Source organism: Gossypium hirsutum, chromosome A08 (assembly GCF_007990345.1).
Source record: "Gossypium hirsutum isolate 1008001.06 chromosome A08, Gossypium_hirsutum_v2.1, whole genome shotgun sequence".
In the NCBI taxonomy this organism is placed as follows: Eukaryota; Viridiplantae; Streptophyta; class Magnoliopsida; order Malvales; family Malvaceae; genus Gossypium; species Gossypium hirsutum.
In genome coordinates this window covers 116,124,949-116,146,052 of record NC_053431.1, presented here as the reverse complement: position 1 = coordinate 116,146,052, position 21,104 = coordinate 116,124,949, and the positions used below count along the sequence as shown (strand labels likewise).

The following is a 21,104-nucleotide window of genomic DNA, read 5'->3' as shown; positions in this document are numbered from 1 at the left end:
CCTATGACAAAAAAATAAAATAGGAAATGTACTCAATTCATCCACCTATTTACACGCAATAATAACAAAACTGGCTGTTAAATGCACCAATATCACCTGTGCTAATCATTTTTAACTTTGTTTGCAATAAAAGGAACCACCTAGAGCCTTCCCCTTCGGTTTTTCCAGTCTATTTCACATAATAACAGCCTGATTGAATCAATCCAAATGATGCAAGATTTCTTAACATTCACAAGAAAATAAAGGAATACCGATGCATTTTTATAAAATGATGGGGATTTTTCTTTTCTTTTTCTTATTTAAACAAACCGAAAGAGTACAAAATCCTACAACCTATGAAGCAAATTACCAACATAGCCATAATGCGCATAGATTCACTAACAATTTTTACCAAATATTGCTTCTTTCAGATGAACACAACATAAATATCAACCTCCCCCTCCCCCCCCCCCCAAAAAAAAAAAAAAAACAAATGACACCAATCTGGCATACGACTTTTTACTTGGGACCTGCAAATTTGCTCATCATCTTTGCAATTACAGGAGCCACCTTGGGATTTGCTTGATGCTTTGCAAGATTAGCAGGATTCTTCATTACTGCAAAGCCATTTACAATAACATCAAAAGCACCATTAGACATTGCAAACTGTCAAATGCACTCGTATAAGTTCTTATGCATTCAAAACCATAAATTTTCTGAATTAATACAAATCGTTTGCTAATCCTTATTGCATTGCACGCTTAAAGAACCCAAATTATGTTTGACTAAAAGAATAAACAGTCGGATTAACTAAACAATGTCATTTGAAAGAACAGAAAGTGTGCAACAAAAAAGTCTTCCAAATACTGTGGAGAGAATGTCAATCTAAGCACACAGATCAGCAAATAGATGTCACCAAAGGAGAAGATAACAATGTGAAACAATTCATTCTTTAGTTGCCATGTAGTACAGAAACTAGTCATTTGATACAAACAACCAAGATGATGGATCATCAATGCCTAAAGATAGGGCATTGTAACAATAAAATGGAAACTATGCAAATTACCAAAAGCATTAAAGAACATGCATATACTGAAACAATCAGGACAAAACTGCAGGAGTGACAACTTCTCTACTAAATTACAACGAACTTTCCAAGAAATATATGTTTAATATAAAACTAGCTATCAATTCTGTAATGGACTAACCAAGTTTTCCACTACTAAAAATATATCACCAAGTAGATAAGGTCAGACATAATTATTTTACTACAGCATACCAGAACATATTATACAAATCCACAGCACATGTGATTATCTCAATAAAACCTCAGCCAAACTATATGGAGTTCCCTTTTAGGAGACCAATTATGCCCTGCATCCTTACATAATAATGTATTTGCTAAACACTACCAAGTATAAAATCCTAAGAGCAGCTAAAATATGTTTTCACGTTTTCTTAGTAAGCATAGTCCTAGTTCATCAAAAGCAACTATAGTAGAAGGATGAAAATGATGAAACACTCCATAAATTGCAGATCTAGCAGAGGAAAGAAAAATAAGAGCGACCACAAGAATAAAGGAAGCAAACATAGTAAAATGCCTACCATCTTGAAGAGCTGCCATGACTTCTGGATCACTAAATGCTGCCATCAATTCAGGATCCTGGTGAAAATATCAGGAACCACATCAAAAAAACAAGTTTCCAAATAACAATTGTTGACACCTTCCGAGCATCTGGCAAGCAATATAGAAGTGGCAAATATATATCTTGCAGTCATCCCAACCTAAAACTATGTGTAGAAAATAAATTGCAATAGCATATATATATTCATGATAGAATTGATTGCCATGGAAGTAAACAGCAAGTTCCATAATACATTAAAACTTACATTCAATATCTTGCTAAAATCAACATTTCCAGGCATGCCACCTGGCATGCCTCCAGGAAAACCTCCAGGCATACCTCCAGGAAAACCCCCGGGCATTCCACCTGGAAACCCACCAGGCATGCCTCCAGGTTTTCTACTGGAGGATGATTGCTCCTGCTTCTTCGCCTTCTCATATTCAGCCTTGAGCACAATATGAAATGTAATTGAAGTCAAAAAAAAAATAATAATAATAATGAAGTAAAATTATAATGGAATGAAAAATCATTAAATTACCTGAGCTTGAGCACGACAACGCCGTCTCTCACGCTCAATCTTTCTATCTTCTCTCTCTTTGTGCAATCTATCATATTTCCTACGGTGTTCCTCAATGCGGTGTGCGTTGGGTTCAACCTGTTTAATCAATGAAATTGATGTGATCTGTCAAAGCAGGAATTAAACCCAACAACAGTGGTCTTGTCACTCATATATAGTGATGCAGATACAGCCAAAAAATACTAACATTGGTTGCAGAGAATTACACTCACATATAGTGATGCAATAATTCAGATGTACAAAATGACCAAATTGTGTCAAATTATGCTTAAAATCACATGACATGCTCTGGCCTTTGAAATCTCATCTCTTCAATTATACTGCATGGACTGAAACTTTCAAAGGGAAGAGTGAAAAAGGACAGATAAGAGCAAACCTTCTTAAGCCAATTGTTTATTTCCTCATCATAATCCAACTTTGATGCCATGTGTAGATCCTTGGCAGCATCTTCCCATTGACCGAGCATTGCTCGTGCAATGCCACGAGACTTGTAGCCCTTAGCAGAATCTGGGTTTATCTGCAAGACATGAATGAGGATAATTAAAATCATTTCCTACTCAAATACGGCCTTGCTATTTCCAGGAAAACCCTAAAACAAGAAGAAACCATATTGAACACATAAATCCCTTACATATATTGCTTGAATGAACCAACAATGCAAGACACACAGTTAACGAACTTCACGATTACCATTAAGCATTTTATCATACAAGCATGTAAAAAAACCAGATCAATACTAAGCTAAACATATATAAATATACACACAAACCTCCAAAGCAGCATTGGCATCTCGAATAGCAGCATTGGGCTTTTTCATCTTAATATAAACACTGGCTGAAAGGAGAAAAAAGAACACTAAGAAACTGAATCACTCTATCAAATATAAGAATCATTCTAAAAAAGATAAAGAATGCATGTCAACAACAACAACAACAACAACAACAACAAATCATAGCATGTAACTAGCTAAATTATAAATACTAGTGGAAAGGGAGAATATAAGGCTAAACTAAGAAATGCTAACCTCGTGTGCCATACATGATTGCCGAAGTCGGATTCAGCAAAATCGCCTGTGTCAGGTTCTCAATAGCTTCCTCAAACTTCCCTGCATTACAATGATTTAGCATAATACAAACTCAAACAATAAAAATAAGTAAATAAATGGTAAGTTGTGATTATTTACCTTCAGAAATGGCATCCATGGCTTTGGCCTTAGCTGAATGGGAAGCATCACGGTTATCATCGGTAACCTCCACACAAGGGTCTCCCATCTACGAGCACCAAAAACAACACAATGAGAAATGACTTTAAAGAAATTAAACTAGAAATTGATAGAAAGATAAGATAATACCTTCTGTGGAGGCTCATTATCAGGCTCAACGGTGTCACCTTCGAGCTCGATATCCGATTCGATAATCTCATCTTCCTCTTCCTCTTCTTCTATATTAATTTTCACTCCTGCATCCGCAAGCTCCTCGTCGCTTTCCTCCACCACATAACTCCTCTATAAACCAAAATCCTCATTTAGATTAGTAAAGTTAGTAGAAGGGGAAGGAGAGAAATGTGAGAGTTGATTAGTGATTACCGATTTGGAGTCGGCGGCGGTGTCAGCCGAGGATGGGATCTTAGCTCCGAGACTGATAAACGGAGAAGGCATTAGTTGTTATTAACGAGTGAAATAGAAAGAGGGAGAGAGAGGTTGAAAATTAAAAATTACCTTTGGAGATAGTCGCGGAAGAAGGAGAGGGAAGGATCATCGAGAATGGAAGGATTAGATTTGCAGAGTTGGATGAACTTCTTCAACTCGTTCAGTTTCGCCGCATCCATGGTGTAGAATGACTGGAGAGTGGGTTTTTAGAGAGATTGCTTGCTTAGGGGTTTTTGTTTTGAATTAATAAAAATTGGAGCAATCGCCAGAACACAGAAATTAATAAATAAAACAATAATGCAATGGGAGATCATCAGACGCGGTTCTTCTAGTACCTTCTACAAGGGATCGCCTTTGTTTTGATTTATAAATAAATTAGTTTTGCCTCTTAAAATGCGCATTGATAAAATAGAAAAACAATTTTATTATTTTTTTCATTTTCTATTTACAAATACAACAAAGTTAAAAAACTTTTGACTTTTGAGGCAACATAAGGTACAATTTTTATAACTTGTGATGTTATTAATATTATTTCGTACAAAGCCATCAATTCAAGGTCCCTTTGAGTAGTTTCGTTTAGTTAAGATTCCTACAAAACCAACGTAAAATTAAATATTATAATAATATTGTAATATGAATATTATAATAATATTATAGTATGGGATAAAAATTTTTAAATATATTACACTAAAAATAAGCATTCATATAAAGTAACTTTAAAAAATAGAGTTAGATAAAATTGTGTTAAGATCTACTTAGAAAAAGGGATTTTCGCGAGGTAATTTTAGGTCTCCATTTAACTAAAGATAAACGCTAAAACTGATCTAATTAAGAAGTGTTTTAAAATAATATTATTAATTCATTATCTTAACATTTTTTAAATTTGAAAATCAAGCAGATATGGGGTGATCTTATTTTTGGTAAAAAAGAAGACAACAAGAACATTTTAACTAGGGGCCATGTGCAATCCTCCTAACCCATTGTCATCATCATGCAATAATATGTTGAATTTACTAAGGCAATTGTTATTATAAGTATCTATTAAAAACTTTATTCACTAAGGTTATTTGGGAAGAGTGAGGGTAAGTAATTATGTTATGTTCAAGTTGTAATTATCATTATGAATGTTGAGTGTATTGAACTTGTATCAACTGTTGTATTCGTATGCTGTTTAATAGATTCATTCTTTGATTATGGCTTTGCGGAGATAAGATTGTTTAATTCAAACTACATCAACATTTTTAGACTACTATTATTCTTTTACTTTCTTGTTTCAACTTTACAACACATTTTTGTCATAACATTTGTTGCAACATCTATTCGACAACAAATTGAAACAATGGAAATCCAATGTGCTTTTTAATTAATATTAGAGCATGACTTCATACATAGTTCAAAGAGATCTTGAGCTTAATTTGTTGTGATGGAGGCAATAAAGGAATAGAGTTCAATTACTTAAGTACTCATTGTAACATCCTCTACCTGACTCGATTCATCGAGTCTAAATATCAAATGTTACAACACATAAACACTTAGCAAAAAATTTTAAACAATTGGCGTGTAATATCTTTTTCAACATAGTTCATATTGTTTTTTACTATTATTCTTTTTATTAAGAAAATATCAAATAACTACAACAATGTTTGAAACAGTATACAACATTTTAAATCTTATTAATAATAGACTCTTTAAAGCGTAGTACTCCTAAGATGTTCCTTATATGCATAATAATCCAGCTCATCGTTTCTAAGGCGTGCTCCTGACTTGTCCCTCATGGCGCACTCATTCATATAGCAACACCTGAAATAAGAATAAACACTCATAAGTTCAAGAGAACTTAGTGAGCTTTAATACAAGATATCTTGGCGGGTAATTTCATAATATTGGATATATGCCTATATGCCATATCATTTCTATTTTGGGCAGACACTTTCATTATTTCGGACTTGCACTTATACACCAACTATCATGCTTAACGTACCAACTTCCACTTCACTACTTGGTTGACTTCAGATCTTACCAGACAATATTCTATTATCTTTTTTTTTCAAAGAAATATCTCTACAAAGCCTACTCCCTACTAATTTTCTCTTCAAACCAACACTTAATTTTTTTTTCCAAAATGGTTGTTCGCAGATACAATTCACGAATGAATACTTACTATATGGATTCATGTTTGGCTAATTCTCATGCTGAGTTAGATATTATCAGTCTATCAATCAAATCATATCCCAGTTCAAAACCCAACCCATGCTCATATTGATAACAAACTATCTAGATCATTTAGAAGAATTCCACACATATTTGTTACAAGACACAATAATAACCAAGATGACAAACAACTTAGATTCCATAAAATCCCAGAACGAGACATGATACTATTCAGATATGGCGGATACTAGATAACTCATATTTCAACCCTACATAGCATAAACAAACTCAGATCGACAAATGCTTATATCTCTCATAACTACGAATACACTCATATTCTAAACTGGTAGACTTCTATAGCAGATACCCTCTTTAAAAATACAAATACATATTTTCTTTCAGGAAACTTCCCTTAAGACTCATTCGATTACACTATCGAACTAATCAAACAAAATTAACTTCATACATATCATATCATTATCATAAAATTATCTATCAAAGAACTCTCAGAACGTACTCAAAACTTACCACAAAGGCGAATAACCATATTCTACCACACAGACATCACTGAGTATGCCAATGAGACGATACAAAACTTGCCATAATTTCCATACAAAATATGTCATAAAGGCTTAGCAAATTACACCGCACAGGCAACATACAGAATCACGTATTTACTGTCCCAGCGGACTTTCATAGAAGGTGTCACGGGTTTCTCCCTCATGGACTTATACATATCTTCATGTCGTGATCTGCCAGTCCGGTTTACATATTACCAAAAGTATCACCATGAATATTCTTACTATCATATCATGCCATGGGTCTCAACTACATAGAGTTACACCTCCTCATGTCGTGATCACACCTCTTCATCTTACTAGAAGCAACACCATGAGTGGTTTCATATCACACAATACCATGGGTCTCAGCCACACGGTCTTGCACTTATTTTCCTATTGTGATTTGCCAATTTGGTTAGCAATTTAACTTCCCTACTAGAGGCATCACAAGGGATGTTTTACTCAGAAGTTACTCAAATTTATTCGCATAGTTAACTGATTCGTACTCTCTTATATCAGACTTTACCTGCATACTTAACACTCAATTTCCCATTTAGACAATACTTTATACATATCATTATTGTGTATGTAGCATATTTACTCTACTTCACACACTTATTGGTTATCATTATGCATATGTAACAGCCCGATTCTCAGTGGAGACAGAATAGTGGTTCGAGACCATAAATTTTCATCGTGTTGACTAGTAAATATTATTTTTAGAATATTTATAGTCATTAGAGTCGTATTAAAATTTAGTTTAGAAATATTAACGATTAGGTAGTTAATTAAAGAAAATGGCTAAATTGAAAAAGGTGCAAAACTTACAAATTAAAGCAAATAGGTGATGAAATGGTTTAATTAATATTGAAGGAAGGACTTAGGTAATAATTATGCCTAAATTAATATAGTGGGAAGGCATGTTAATGCAAAATAATAAAAATAAAGTAATTATAATGGCAAAATTGTAAATTAATTGATATTAAAACAAAACAAATTGAAATTTTAAAGCTTCCTATTCATTCTTCTTCAAAATTTGGTCGAAACCACTATAAAAGGGAGCTCTAAGTCGGTTTCTTCATTTTTGTTTCATGTGAGTTTAATTTTTACATGTTTCTTGCTATTTTTATGTTTTTGAGATCGCTGCAACTAGGTCCAGCTAGCCCTTACCTTCATTTTCAATTCTATTAAAAATTTTTGAAGTTTTTATTTATGAATATTAAGTGTTTTTGATGAATACTAGGTATTTGGAGCCTTTATTATGCTATTTGATGAATTTATGAAGAGATTTTTGTTAAATTTTAATTTTAGGATTAAATTGTGAATGTGTCAAAATATTAGGGTTTGATAGTGTTTGATGTTTATTGGGGGATTTTTGAAGGCTTAGAATATTTGGATAAATTATTGATTTGAGAAAACTAGTTAATTTGATGAATTTCGAGTTAATGGACTAAATAGAAAAATTTATAAATGTTTAGGGTAATTGTGTAATTTAAAATAATAAAAGGGTTTTAATTGTAAAATGGATTTGAAATGAAATATATGCTAACAATTAAGGGATTTTACATTATAGATCAGGAATCCATAGATATCTAAGGAAAAGGAAAATAAGCGGAGTAGTCCCTAAACTTTCGCAATTTCTGAGATTCAGTCCAGGTAAGTTCGTTGCATGGTCACTATAAATTTTATTGAATATTCCATACTATTCATTTTGGTTGAATTATGGATTTTATTGAGTTATGCTTACCGAAATAGAAATACGGTGATTATTCAGGCTAAGTACCTAGCAGGCTTATTCAGGTTAAGTACCTAGCAGGCTTTGTGTCGGTGATTATTCAGGTTAAGTGCCTAGCAAGCTTTGTGTCGGTGATTATTCAGGCTAAGTGCCTAGCAGGCTTTGTGCCGGTGATTATTCGGGCTTTGTGCTTAGTAGGTTGTGTGCCGGTGTATTGGAAGTTGCATTTAATTGAATAGTTTTTGGTGAATTATTAAAAGAAATTTATATGGAACTTAATAAACTTCTTGATGTTTATCAGTTTGATTTATTCTTGTAAGAATTTTGGAATCGTTACTTTGATTGGATCGAATCGGAAGCTAGCACACTATCATCAACATCTCGGTAGTCATTTTGGTTCTTAATGTTGGTTTAAGTGGCATGTATTAGGAAAGGGTCTATAGTACTTGAATATTTTGTATGGATGTACACATGGGAAGTAATTTACTATACTTGTTTTTAGTAAAAATAGTTGAACTTGTGTGCTTAATTAGGTAGACCTTTTTGGAACATATATATGAAGAAATTGTATAAATCTTTTGGTGTCAAATGATGGTGACTGAATACTTCAAGTATGCTAAGTGAATTAGCTTAGTTATAAGTAGTTATGATGCTTAATTTTTTATAAGTGCTTAGTATGTTTGAATATATGGTAAATTGGTATTTGGTTGTGAATGACATTTATGAATATTAATGTTAGTAGTTGAATGGCATGATTTGCACCATTTGGTATGTTTTGGTAAGGAAATTTAATAATAAGTATTGATGAAAATATGTTTAGAAGTTAGTGAATATTTTGGCCAAATTTAGTACATGATTATACATATTACATGTTGTCATTTGAGGTGCTTAAGGGCATATTGGTTGTATTTTCTTATACATGATTGATTAGCTAAAATATGCACGATCTTGGTGCCTTTTTATACCCTGTATATATTTGGAATTTTGGTTATAGGTGCATGCCAAAATAGGTGAGAAAAATGGCTTGTAAAATGGTCTATTTTCGTCCATACGGGTACAGACACAGGCGTGTGTCTCAGCCATGTGTCCAGGTGACACGGCTTTCTATCCCTTGTAGTTTTAAAAATGGTTGCGAGTCAGACTGTTACACAGCCTAGTACACGGCCTGGTACACGAGCGTATGGGGTTATTATGAAGGGTATACGGCCTATCACACAGGCGTGTGGATTGGCCGTGTGACCCAAGTCAGTGAGTTACACAAGCAAGGACATAGGCTGTGACATTGCCGTGTGTCCCTATTTCGTAGGGACACACGGCCGTGTGATCTCTACAATTTAGAAAAAAAATTTGAGTTTCCTATTTAGTCTCGACTTGCTTCTAATGTGTTTTTAGAGTACAGTGAGCCCATTTAGGGAACAATATGTATAATTTGGATTGCTTTTAAAATGATTATTGATAGGATTTGAAATGTTTGAAAATTATGTTCGTTTGAATTGTAAACGTCGGTGATGCTTCATAACCCTAATCCAGTAATGGATACGGGTTAGGGGTGTTACAGCATATCTTTACTTGACAATGCACATGCAAGAGTTAGAATAGAGACTCACCTAATACTCATCTAAACTGTAACTCGAAGCTCCAAACTCGAACATCCTTCTCGAACCAGCAGAATTGCTTAAGGAACATATAATCACCATTAAAACCCATTTACATACAAATTGCTAACATCTCAATCATAACAACCGCCATGTAAGCCTTGTATTCATAACCTACTGTTTATAAGCTTCTTAACAGTCTTATTCTTTTAAAAACTTAACATGCAAAGCTATTAGACTAACCAGAAGGTGAAATGTCCGCTGATTAACTTAAAAATCTTAGCTCTATATTAATAAGAAAGAAGAGAACATACAAATTTAGGAACAAGAACCAGAGAATAGTATTTTCCACAATTAAAAACCTCCTAATGAACTCTTTTCACTATATATATACCCTTAGTTTCTTTTGGTGGAACTTGACAAGTGTCAATGGTATCCAAAATTTGTTTCAATAGATGACCTACAAGATCCGAGAGAAACATAAATGAAAATCCTTCATAAATGATATTTGACCAGTCAATTTAGTTGGTTCCTAATCAAATCACATTACAAACCCAATTAGCATAGTGTTCAGGCAAACTAGGCGTACTGCACATTTGGCAGTAACTCTTACTAGGCTTATTCTTTGCTTGATATATTCTTTTATTAAACAGCATAATAACTCAAGATAGAATCTTTAATTACTTACATGACGGGTACCTTATGCCAAATTCTTATTCACCAAAAACTGCACAATTCATTTCTAGTTTCAACGAGCTAGCGAAGAGATCGTTGGACATATGTATTAGGACTCAAATGATTTATAATTACATTTTTGCTTTTAGCCTATTAATTATAAATTCATTTAGTCACGAAGTCATTCCACTATAGTATCGTGACTGAGTTCTCCCTAACGACATACCATTACGAAAGTAATTATTTAGTGCTTGTCCAATGACATTATCATAAGTGTGTTACCCTTATAGTATATCTTTGATCTCTTTAGGATAATATCCATTCTCTCAATATGATCGTATTTTATCTCATTGTTTGCATATTCCTTCATGAAAAGCCAATCACTATTAAATAGTGATCAAGTCATCCATCACAAAGACGAACGACTAGTGGTTACATTTACTTTTCATCAGCCATGTAATGCCGATGAAAATATATCATTTACTCATGTCTTAGGGTATAAATTCCACTATTGTAAATGACACTACATACTGTAGAAATCGTACACCTAACACACTAGCTTTCGATTTCTTATTTATTCGAACTCAGGCTTTTACTTACATCAAAGTATACGAGTCACGCATAAATAGTCCATCATCCACTCAGGATTTAGGTATGCCACATTATGAACGTCATAAGTGAATAAATCTATAAACAGATTTAAGATCTATTATTCTTAAGTTCAATCTGATATATTGTTGGGCCAGTTAGTCACATCTATGTCTCTTATCTTTTGGGAGTCATTCACTCTGATGCCCAAGACAAAGCATCTCACCAGTTGGACTTGATAAACGTCATATTAGTCTTTCAATTGGTTTGTTTATTTTCGATTAGAATAAAGATATGTTTAGGTTCGTCTACTAATATAAGTTATCTTTATGTATTATAATCCGACCACGTAAATATAAGTTATCTTTTTGTATTATGATCTGACCACGTAATACTACTTAATATTAATTAAACATTAGACAATCAGCGAGTAATATTTGCTTTCATTTTGCTTTGTGTACAAAAAATCATGTGAGGACAATATACAAAGTATTAATGTAATTCATGAATAATTTTATTAACCAATTTATTTGAAAAATTACAAGTGTACTTAGACGAAAATATTACACTTAGGGCACCAAATCCAACAATATGGAGAGTCTAACTCCAAATATTTTCATGTCCATGCTTCTAAATGATGACAGACCAATCATATTCCTTTGTTCCATAACGATTCTAGAAAGGTTGTTATTGATTGATGTGGCATGGGTAACATTACTCTATATTATTTTCAGTTGTTTTCTAGTTCTGGTGTACCAACTTTGGATGCTTTTGCTAATTTCAGGGGGATTATCACAGATTATGATAACGGATATTTGTTGGCGTCTTTTTCTGTTCAGAAGTTTCGGGTTACTCTTTCTCAAATGCATATTGATAAGACTCTTGGGCCAGGTAGTTTAAATTTGACTTTCTTTAAAAAATGCTAGCCTCTCATTGAGGCTGGGATGTTTAAGTAATGTTATGAATGGTTGAATCAGAGTGAATTCCTACAACACTTAATGATAAGATCGTTATACTTATCCTGAACAAAGATCGACTAGATTGCATGAAAAACCTTTAGTGTATTTCTTTGTGCAATGTACTGTATAAGTTGGTGACTAAGGTTTTTGCTAAACATCTCAAAACTTTAATGCCCTATTTGGTGTCGCCTATGTAGTCTGTTTTTATTCCAGGCTACTTGATCATTTATAACGTTATGGTTGCCTTTCAGCTTGTGTATCACATGAAGAATAAAGTTAGGGTCGGATCGAGGAGGTGGCATCGAAAATAGATATTTATATGGTGTACGATCGGGTTGATTGGAACTTTCTTTGGTTTATTCTGCTTAAATTTGATTTTGCCACATAATGGGATAATTGGTTGATGATGTGCGTTAAAACAGTCTAGTATATGGTTGCTTTAAATTGTGAGGATTTTGGTCTACTTATATTGTATCGTGGCATTAATCAAGATGGCCCATTGTCTCATCACTTGTTCATTATGTGTGTTAAAGTTTTGAGTTACTTGTTTCGATAAGCAGAACAATGTGGCGCGTTACATGGAATTACTATCTGTCGAAATAACCCAAATGTTTCCCATTTCTTATTTGTTGGTGATGGCTTATTCTTCTTCCATGCAAAGAAATCTGAATGTCAAGTTATGAAGAATATTTTAACCACCTATGAGGTTGCATCAAGGCAAGCAGTGAACTTTTAGAAGTTCGACATGTTATTTAGTTCGAATACACCTTCAACAAATAGGGCTATGGTACATTCAATCTTGGGAGTAAGTGTTTTAATTAAACAGGCATGTTATTTGTGTCTCCAATTGCTTAGCGGTCATAATAAAAAAGGTGTTCAGTTTTATTTGGGATTGATGATGTGCATGATAAGTTTTATATTTATGATTGATCGTACTTGAAAACTAACTATTATCACAATAAAGGCAAGCGCACCTATCGAACAGTAGTATAGCTTATAGCAGTACTTGAATGTCGAACCCACATGAACTAAAAGTACTAGTATTAACCTTCTTTTTATTATCTAGCCTAAAAATAAGGGGATTTGCTTTATCTAAACTAATTAACTAAACTAAGAATGCACAGGAAGTAAATTGGGGAAATACTTTTGAGAAAAACTGATTGATTTAGACAATACCCAAGGAAGAATCCACCTAAACTTCACTTGTTATTTGACTCTGAACTAGATGATTTATTTACTTGACTCGATTCGTAGAAATCTCTAATTTATATTATTATCTCTCTCAAGACTAAAAACGTCTAACCTTAGGTTGATTAATTGAAATCTATTTCTAATTAAAACCCCTAGTGTTGCATTACTCGATCTATGGATTCCCTTATTAGGTTTGACCCTAATCCGACAGATTTATGTCGCCCTATGTCTAGGTGCAATCAACTCCGCTTAATTATGCTAGATCTACTCTTAGACAGGGACTTTTGCTCCTCTAAATAATCACATCAATACTTGAATTAATATCCTGGAATATTAAAGCAAGAATTAAGAACACATAATTAAGAACAAATCAAGTATTTATCATATAATTCAAAAAATAGTAACAAGATCCGTCTTAGGTTTCATACCCCTTAGGTATTTAGGGAATTTAGTTCATTTGTGTAAAATAAAACATCTCAGAAGAATAATAATAACAAAACATAAACAAACCCAAAAACCCCTGAAGGAAATTGAAGGGAGATCTTCAGTCTTGAAGGAGAATCCAGCTTCTAAGATAGATCAATCGGCTTTCTTTGGGTAATTCCTTGCCTCCCACTCCGTGTGTTCCTTCTAGGTGCCTCATCGGGTGTTTATATAGGCTTTAGAATGCTTCAAAACCCTCAAAAGTGGCCTTTTCTAAGTAGAACTAGACTTGGGCTTGACAAGGACACAGCCGTGTGCCACGCCCGTGGGGCGGCTTAGGCTGTGTTAAAGTCTGCTAAATAGACATGGGCATGTGGTATAATCGTGTGAGGAAGTTCAGGCCGTGTTGATTTCCCATGTTGACCCATTTTCTCCGTTTTTGGCTCGTTTCTCACTCTTTTTACTCTCCAATGCTCACCTAAGTATAAAACATGAAATTAAAAGATTAGGAGCATCAAATTCACTAAAAACAATAAAAGATCATTCATAAATATGCCAAGCATGGGGTAAAAATATGTACAGATTACGGTTTATCAAATATCCCCACACTTAAGCTGTAACGCCCCCTACCCGAGACCATCGCCGGAGTCGAGCACGAGGTGTTAACGGACTTAATTCATTAATTAAACAGCTCAAACAATTTATTTTAGAATTTCCAGACAAGCTGGCTAACTGCGTCACAGTCGCTAAAAAAATCCATATCTCGAGTTACAAAACTCGAAATCCAATTCCGTAAATTTTCCCTGAAAATAGACAGATATATCTGCTTACTAAAATTTTTATAGAACTTTTGGTTGGGCCAATTAGTACAGTTTATTAGTTAAAGTCTCCCCTGTTTTAGGGTTCGGCTACTCTGACCCCTGTATATTACGGATCAGATATATCCCTGTCTAGAGTTTCAATGACTATGCCGTTTGTTTCTCACAAGGATTTCATATATGTAAGGTAAAACTCCTAATTGTTTTTATACAATTTATGGTAAATTTTTAAATTTAGAACAGGGGATTCAGAAATTGCTCTGACCCTGTTTCACCAAAATGTAAATATTTGATAAAATAAAACTCTTTTACCTATTTTGTTTCTTCCACATGAAAATAGATTCATTAAGCTTCAATTCCATATTTTATTCATCATCTAATTCTATCTCTACTATTTTTAGTGATTTTTCAAACTCACGCCACTGCTGCTGTGTGATTCTGTTTTATAGCTAATTTCACCATTTTATGGATTTCCATAGATTAGTTAGCACATAAAGCATACGTGTTATCAAATATAATCTCGATTAGCCACTCCAATAGCTAATCATTCTCAAACATTTCCATGCCATCCATGAACTATATCATAATATTATATACACAAAAGGATTATAATGCTATACATGCCATATTCGCAAAATATGCAAGCCACCATACCGAGATGGTCCGTTAATAGTCTGAGCGTGCCTCCGACCGTCCTGATCTCCAAACTGGCTTGTCAAAACTATAAGGAATGGAAGGGAGGGAGTAAGCATAAATGCTTAGTAAGTTCACATGCAAATAACAAATAACTTAACAAAGCAATTATACCAACCAACATTAGCATAATATCACCAAAACATATATCACATTTCTATTCATCATTCATCGTTTTACTACATTATTGTTGTCGTATCAAGTCTCAACCCGAGGGTTAAGTACATACCTGTCCAAAGTGCCCATTCCACAACACTTACCAATACGTCACTTGCATCTTGAGTATTCTTTCATTTCACTAGAATTTTACCCGTTGAACACATCGGAATATAACTTAGATACATGGAAAGTTTGCACATAAGTGCCACATATGTAGCCAACCTACCATGTAACTCGCCCATAAGCGAACTCGACCTCAACTCAATGAGCTCGGGCATTCGTATCCATAAGTGAACTCGGACTCAACTCAACGAGTTCGTATGCCTAGTTATATCTCACGAACTCGGACTCAACTCAACGAGCTCAGGCATTCGTATCCATAAGTGAACTCAAACTCAACTCAACGAGTTCGGATACCTAAATATCTGAATCTATTCCTAAGGTTCAACGAGACTTTCCTTGTTCGTACTCCTTTACCATTCTCCTTGGAATACCAATGACGATACTTCGGTAGTCTTTCACATTTTTCACATAATTCATAAAATTTTTGCATGTTGTCCAACAATGACCACAAAGCATAGAATTGCATGATAACAATCATAATATCATACAAATAGCATTAAATGATTTAAAATAACGGTTATATTACAATATTTACATATGAACTTACCTCGATACAAAATGAGAATAGTCGAGCCTATTCCTCGTAAACTTTATTTTTCCCCTGATCTCAACTCGAATCTCTTTTCTCTTGATCTATAATACCATATTAATTTATTTAATACACACATTCATCAAAATAGCCCTTAATACGAACTTTGGTAAAATTACCATTTTGCCCCTAAACTTTCACATATTTACACTTTTGCCCCAAGGTTCGTAAATTAAACCTCATCCTCTTTTCTTATGTTTTATGACATGCTGATCATTTTTCCCTTCTATAGCAACATCAAATTCACACTCTAATATGTACTTATGAATATTAGGTAATTTTACCGATTATGTCATTTTACTCGTTTTTACGAAAAATCACTTAGCAAAAGTTGTTTAACACAATGTCAAACTTCATATTCTACCATAAAACATCAAAATTCATACATATCATCCATGGGAAAAATTTTAAATATAAACCCTAGCTCAAAATATTGGTAGAAATAGTTAAACCGAGCTACGAGGATTTCAGAAATGTAAAGAACATTAAAAACGGGCATAGAAATCACTTACAATCAAGGCTTAAAAGTGTTGAAAACCTAGCTATGGTGGAGAGAAAATTTTGGCAGCAACTTATGGAGAAGATGATCATTTTTGTGTTATTTGTCCCATTTTATTTCATTTAATATTCAAATGACCAAAATGCCCTTCCTTACTAAACTTTCAAAAATTCCATCCATGTCCAATTTTTGTCCATAAACTTAGAAATTGGTCAAATTCCTGTTTAAGACCTCCTAATTAATATTTCAAAGCAATTTCATACTAGAAACTTCTAGAATGCAAGTTTTGTAACTTATTCAATTTAGTCCCTAACTTCAAATTAAGCACTTTATGCATAGAATTTCTTCACGAAATTTTCACACAATCATGCAATCATATCATAGACCTCAAAATAATCATAAAATAATTATTTATATCTCGAATTTGTGGTCCCAAAATCACTATTCCGATTAGACCCTAATTCGAGATATCACATAAGCATTTGCTTGTCCTCAAGCAAAATCCTCAACTCATAATCAAAATTTAACTAAAAGAACATTAGGGTTTCAAATAGTCAAAGTTGAGCATATTAATCATAAAATTATAGGCATCCCCCTTTATCTAAGTAATTATCTTTAATTCCAAATTGACATTGATTGACATCCTCACTAAAGGTTGACTCAAATCACTCAGTGTGTTTAAGGTTCAATGATTAAGCACTCATTAGTCAAATATGAAAAGTTATTACCATAAGCTTGCATGAAAATCAAATCTCCACTATATTGAATGAGATGATACACAAATCAAAAGGTCTTAAGCAGGGTTTTAATAGGGCTTGGGTTAAAGGTGGGGATAAAGGTGATCGCGTGATTTCGTGATAGGTTTTAAATATTTAGAATTAATTGTTCTTAAAACTAACTATTATTGCGATGTAGGCAAGTGTACCTACCGAACAATAGTACAGTTTTATCAAGATTGGATTGTCGAACCCAAGGGAACTAAAAGTACTAGTAATGGCTGTCTTTTTATTATTTAGCCTAAGAATAAAGGGGTTTTTGTTTTACCTAACTAATTATCTAAACTAAGAATTCACAGAGAATGGAATTGGGGAATTTCCTTTTTGAAAATTGATTGAATTAAGACAACACCTAAGGAAAAATCCACCTAGACTGTACTTGTTATTCTGGCTCCGAATCAGACGATTTATTCATTTAAACTTGTTCCGTAGATATCCCTAAGTTATTTTATTATCCCTATTCAAGACTAATAACGTCTAATCCCTAGATTGAATAACCGAGAATTTTCTCTAATTAACATTCTAGGGTTGCATTAACTCGATCTATAGATCCCCTTATTAGGCTTTACCCTAATCCGACAAAATCTTGTCACCCTATGTCTAGGCGCCCAATCAACTCCGCTTAATTATGACAAATGTACTCTTAAACAGAGTCTACCTCCTCTGAATAAGAGCTTATCTTGAATCATATTCCTGGGATATCAAAACAAGAATTAAGAACACTTAATTAAGAACAAGTTAAATATTTATCATACAATTCAGAAAATAATAACAAGATTTGTCTTAGGTTTCATTCCCCTTAGGTATTTAGGGGATTTCGTTCATAACTAAAATGGAAAACATCTCAGAAGAATAACGAATACAAAACATAAAGAAAACCCAAAACTCCTGAAGGGAAATTGAGGAGAGATCTTCAATCTTGATGGTGAATCCGGCTTCTGAGATGGATCTATCAATTTCCTTGGAGTAATTCCTTACTCCCTATTCTATGCCTCCCTTTTCTTCCTCCTCTATGGTGTATTTATAGGCTTTGGAATGCCTAAGAGCCCTCAAAATTAGCCTTTTCCGAATTGGACTCAACTTGGGCTCAGTAGGGACACGCTCGTGTAACACACCCGTGTGCGATTACTTCAGGCCGTGCTCGAGCTTGCCAAATTGACACGACCTTGTGGTCTACCCGTGTGAGGAGGTCCAGGCCGTGTTGATTTCGTACTTTGGCCCATTTTCTCCGATTTTAACCCGTTTCTCGTTCCTTTTGCTTTCCTATGCTCTCCTAAGTATAAAACATGAAATTAAAGCATTAGGAGCATCGAATTCACCAATTCTAATAGGAAATCATCCATAAAATGCGTTAAATATGGGGTAAAAATATGTATAAATTACGGTTTATCAAATAACCCCACACTTAAGCATTTGCTTGTCCTCAAGCAAAATTCTCAACTCATAATCAAAATAAATTCTTCTCAACTTATAATTTCTATTGATAATATCTCAAAATAATCTATAGGTGATTATTGAGAATTCAACTAAAAGAACATAAAAGTTTCAAACATTCCAAGTTGAGTTTTTAATCATGCAAACATAGGTGTCTCCCCTCATCTAAGTAATTACCTTTGATTCAAAATATCACAGAGTTTCACATCCTCACTAAAGATTCACTCAAATCACTCGAGGTGTTTTAAGGACAATAAATGAAGCACTCAATAGTCAATAATGAAAAGTCATTACCATAGGCTTGCATGAAAATCAAATCTCCACCACTGATAAATTGAGATGAAACATCAATCAAAAGGTCTTTAGAGGGTTGTAATGAGGCTTGGTTAGGGGGTGTGGTCATAAGTTGAAAGAAAGGGTGAGAATCGAGATTGAATTAGAAAATTGCCTAACTAGAAAACGAGTTATTCATCACTTGCGTACAACAGAGCTTCTTCTCAGAATATAGAATTACTAATGTGTATACATAGTTTTTTTTTAGAACAAGTTAAATAACATAGACTAACTATTAAGAACAAAACATAGCTAAGCAATTTATTCAACTCAAATCTCGACAAAAATAGGGATTAATTTAGGGGATTTCAATAATAATAGATTAAGGGTTAATATTAAGGGTAATACAAGAAATGACTTGTTAGGCTCAAGGGGGTTTAATAGGGGTTAATCGTAGAGGTAGGCTTTTCATGGCATGAGTGGGTTAATCCTAAGTGCCTTAATCATTTTGACATATTAAATCAAATAGTGTGGTCTCGACATGCATAATCAAGTAAGTTCTAGAATAACAGTTCAATACTGACGCACTCAAAGCAATAATAAAAGTGAGCATGAAAGAATTAATAGATGCTCAAAAGGCTCAAAAATCTCACAAAAATTATGGCTTTTTTATGTTTAAAACTTTGTGAATTCCAACTCAAAATAATACCTAAACTTTGGGGAAACAATCTAAGATTTTAAATTCTTAAAAATCAACTTATCATGCTTGATTCTTTAATGTCTTGAGGTTTAAACAATAAATGCATAAATGCCTATGTTTTAATTTAAGATATATCAACAAAAATCATAAATCAATCAAAATTTATCCTAAATATGATATGAGAGCTTTTCAAGAGACCAAGGTAGTCATTTAGGGATTTTTCTGATAATGAAATAAATACCCCTCCACACTTAAGATGTACATTGCCCTCAATGTACAAAGATAGATATTAAAGTATAAAAATAAGATAGGGAGAGAAGTGAAACTTCCTGTATGATGAATTCCTCAAACTGGAGTTTTGGAGAGTAATCGGTTCGAGAGTGGAGGAGGATACTCCGGCGGTCATAGAGGTTCATTAGTCCATAAGTCCTGTGCCAAAAGAATATTATATCTAGTGGTAACTATGGTCGTGGTCGATCAGGACATGGCAGTCGTGAAGAACCTTTCCCGGTGGAGTTGTTAGTTCCTATGCGATGATGAGCTTAAGAGCTCTATATAACTGTGATAAAATCAAGAACTTTTTAGGGGATATTAGGAAGAATAATTACTCATAAAGAAATAACCGAAATTGATAATTAAAAATAAAATTAAAAAATCTAATAAAAATAAAAAGTAGTTTTAATAAAAATTAAAAACATAAAATAATAAATAAATGTTTATAAACATCTTCATTGTTGGATGGTTCATGCGGTGGGTCTGGCGATGAGATGTGGAGGTGCTGACAAATCTACTATAGAGTAGCATCAATGTTGTCAAGTCGTTGAAAATACTGCTGCTCGAATCTAGTGAGGCGCTCAGAGATGTCAGCATATGAAGCCGCTGCATGAACTGGACGAGAGGGTGGTGGTGGCTGAGTCGGTGGGTCCTCGTGCTGTGGAGGGACATCATCAGGAATGTCCTCGTAGGCCTCCTCCTCGGTAGATTGGGCGAGACGATATTGGGGAGGGTAGGTTCCTCGGTGCCTCTCGATCATCCTCATTCTAAGCATGCTCGAGATGCCTTGTGGAGACATCTGGCCAATAAAGGTAATGGATGATTCTTGGGCTGTGGTGCTGAGGAGCCCGAAGGGTCGAGCCAACCGAGTAACATAAGGGCCAATGGAGATGACCCCCTTCCTATGCCGCTCCATCTGGTGCTGAATCGCGAGGGCGATAAAATAGGCAAGGTCGATGACGTGCCCGTGCAACATACACCATAAGAAGTAGTTGTCGTGAGTGTTGACGACGTCAGTGCTCTCTCACCTCCCTGTAATCGTGTAAGCCAAAATGGCGTGT

At 34.1% G+C, this 21,104-nt stretch overlaps 1 protein-coding gene across 1 annotated transcript; it reads right to left on the bottom strand.

Moving 5' to 3' along the window:
* Window positions 1-284: 284 nt before the first annotated feature.
* Window positions 285-4,262, bottom strand: LOC107895113 (FAM10 family protein At4g22670). The gene is made up of 11 exons (XM_016820345.2): window positions 3,899-4,262; window positions 3,767-3,818; window positions 3,533-3,685; window positions 3,365-3,452; window positions 3,206-3,286; window positions 2,951-3,015; window positions 2,558-2,698; window positions 2,143-2,259; window positions 1,870-2,049; window positions 1,585-1,642; window positions 285-596 (listed from the first exon to the last, which is right to left on the bottom strand). Exons 1-11 carry the CDS (start codon window positions 4,006-4,008, stop codon window positions 499-501), a joined length of 1,143 nt encoding a protein of 380 aa, XP_016675834.1. The 5' UTR covers window positions 4,009-4,262; the 3' UTR covers window positions 285-498.
* Window positions 4,263-21,104: the final 16,842 nt, after the last annotated feature.

What these genes read in the sequence shown, in the direction of transcription:
- LOC107895113 (XM_016820345.2), bottom strand. Translation starts at nt 4,008, where the DNA reads ATGGATGCGGCGAAACTGAACGAGTTGAAGAAGTTCATCCAACTCTGC. An exon ending in CCGCCGCCGACTCCAAATCG is followed by an intron (nt 3,686 to 3,766) that starts GTAATCACTAAT and finishes TTTGGTTTATAG; the next exon opens with AGGAGTTATGTGGTGGAGGA. An exon ending in ATAATGAGCCTCCACAGAAG is followed by an intron (nt 3,453 to 3,532) that starts GTATTATCTTAT and finishes TGGTGCTCGTAG; the next exon opens with ATGGGAGACCCTTGTGTGGA.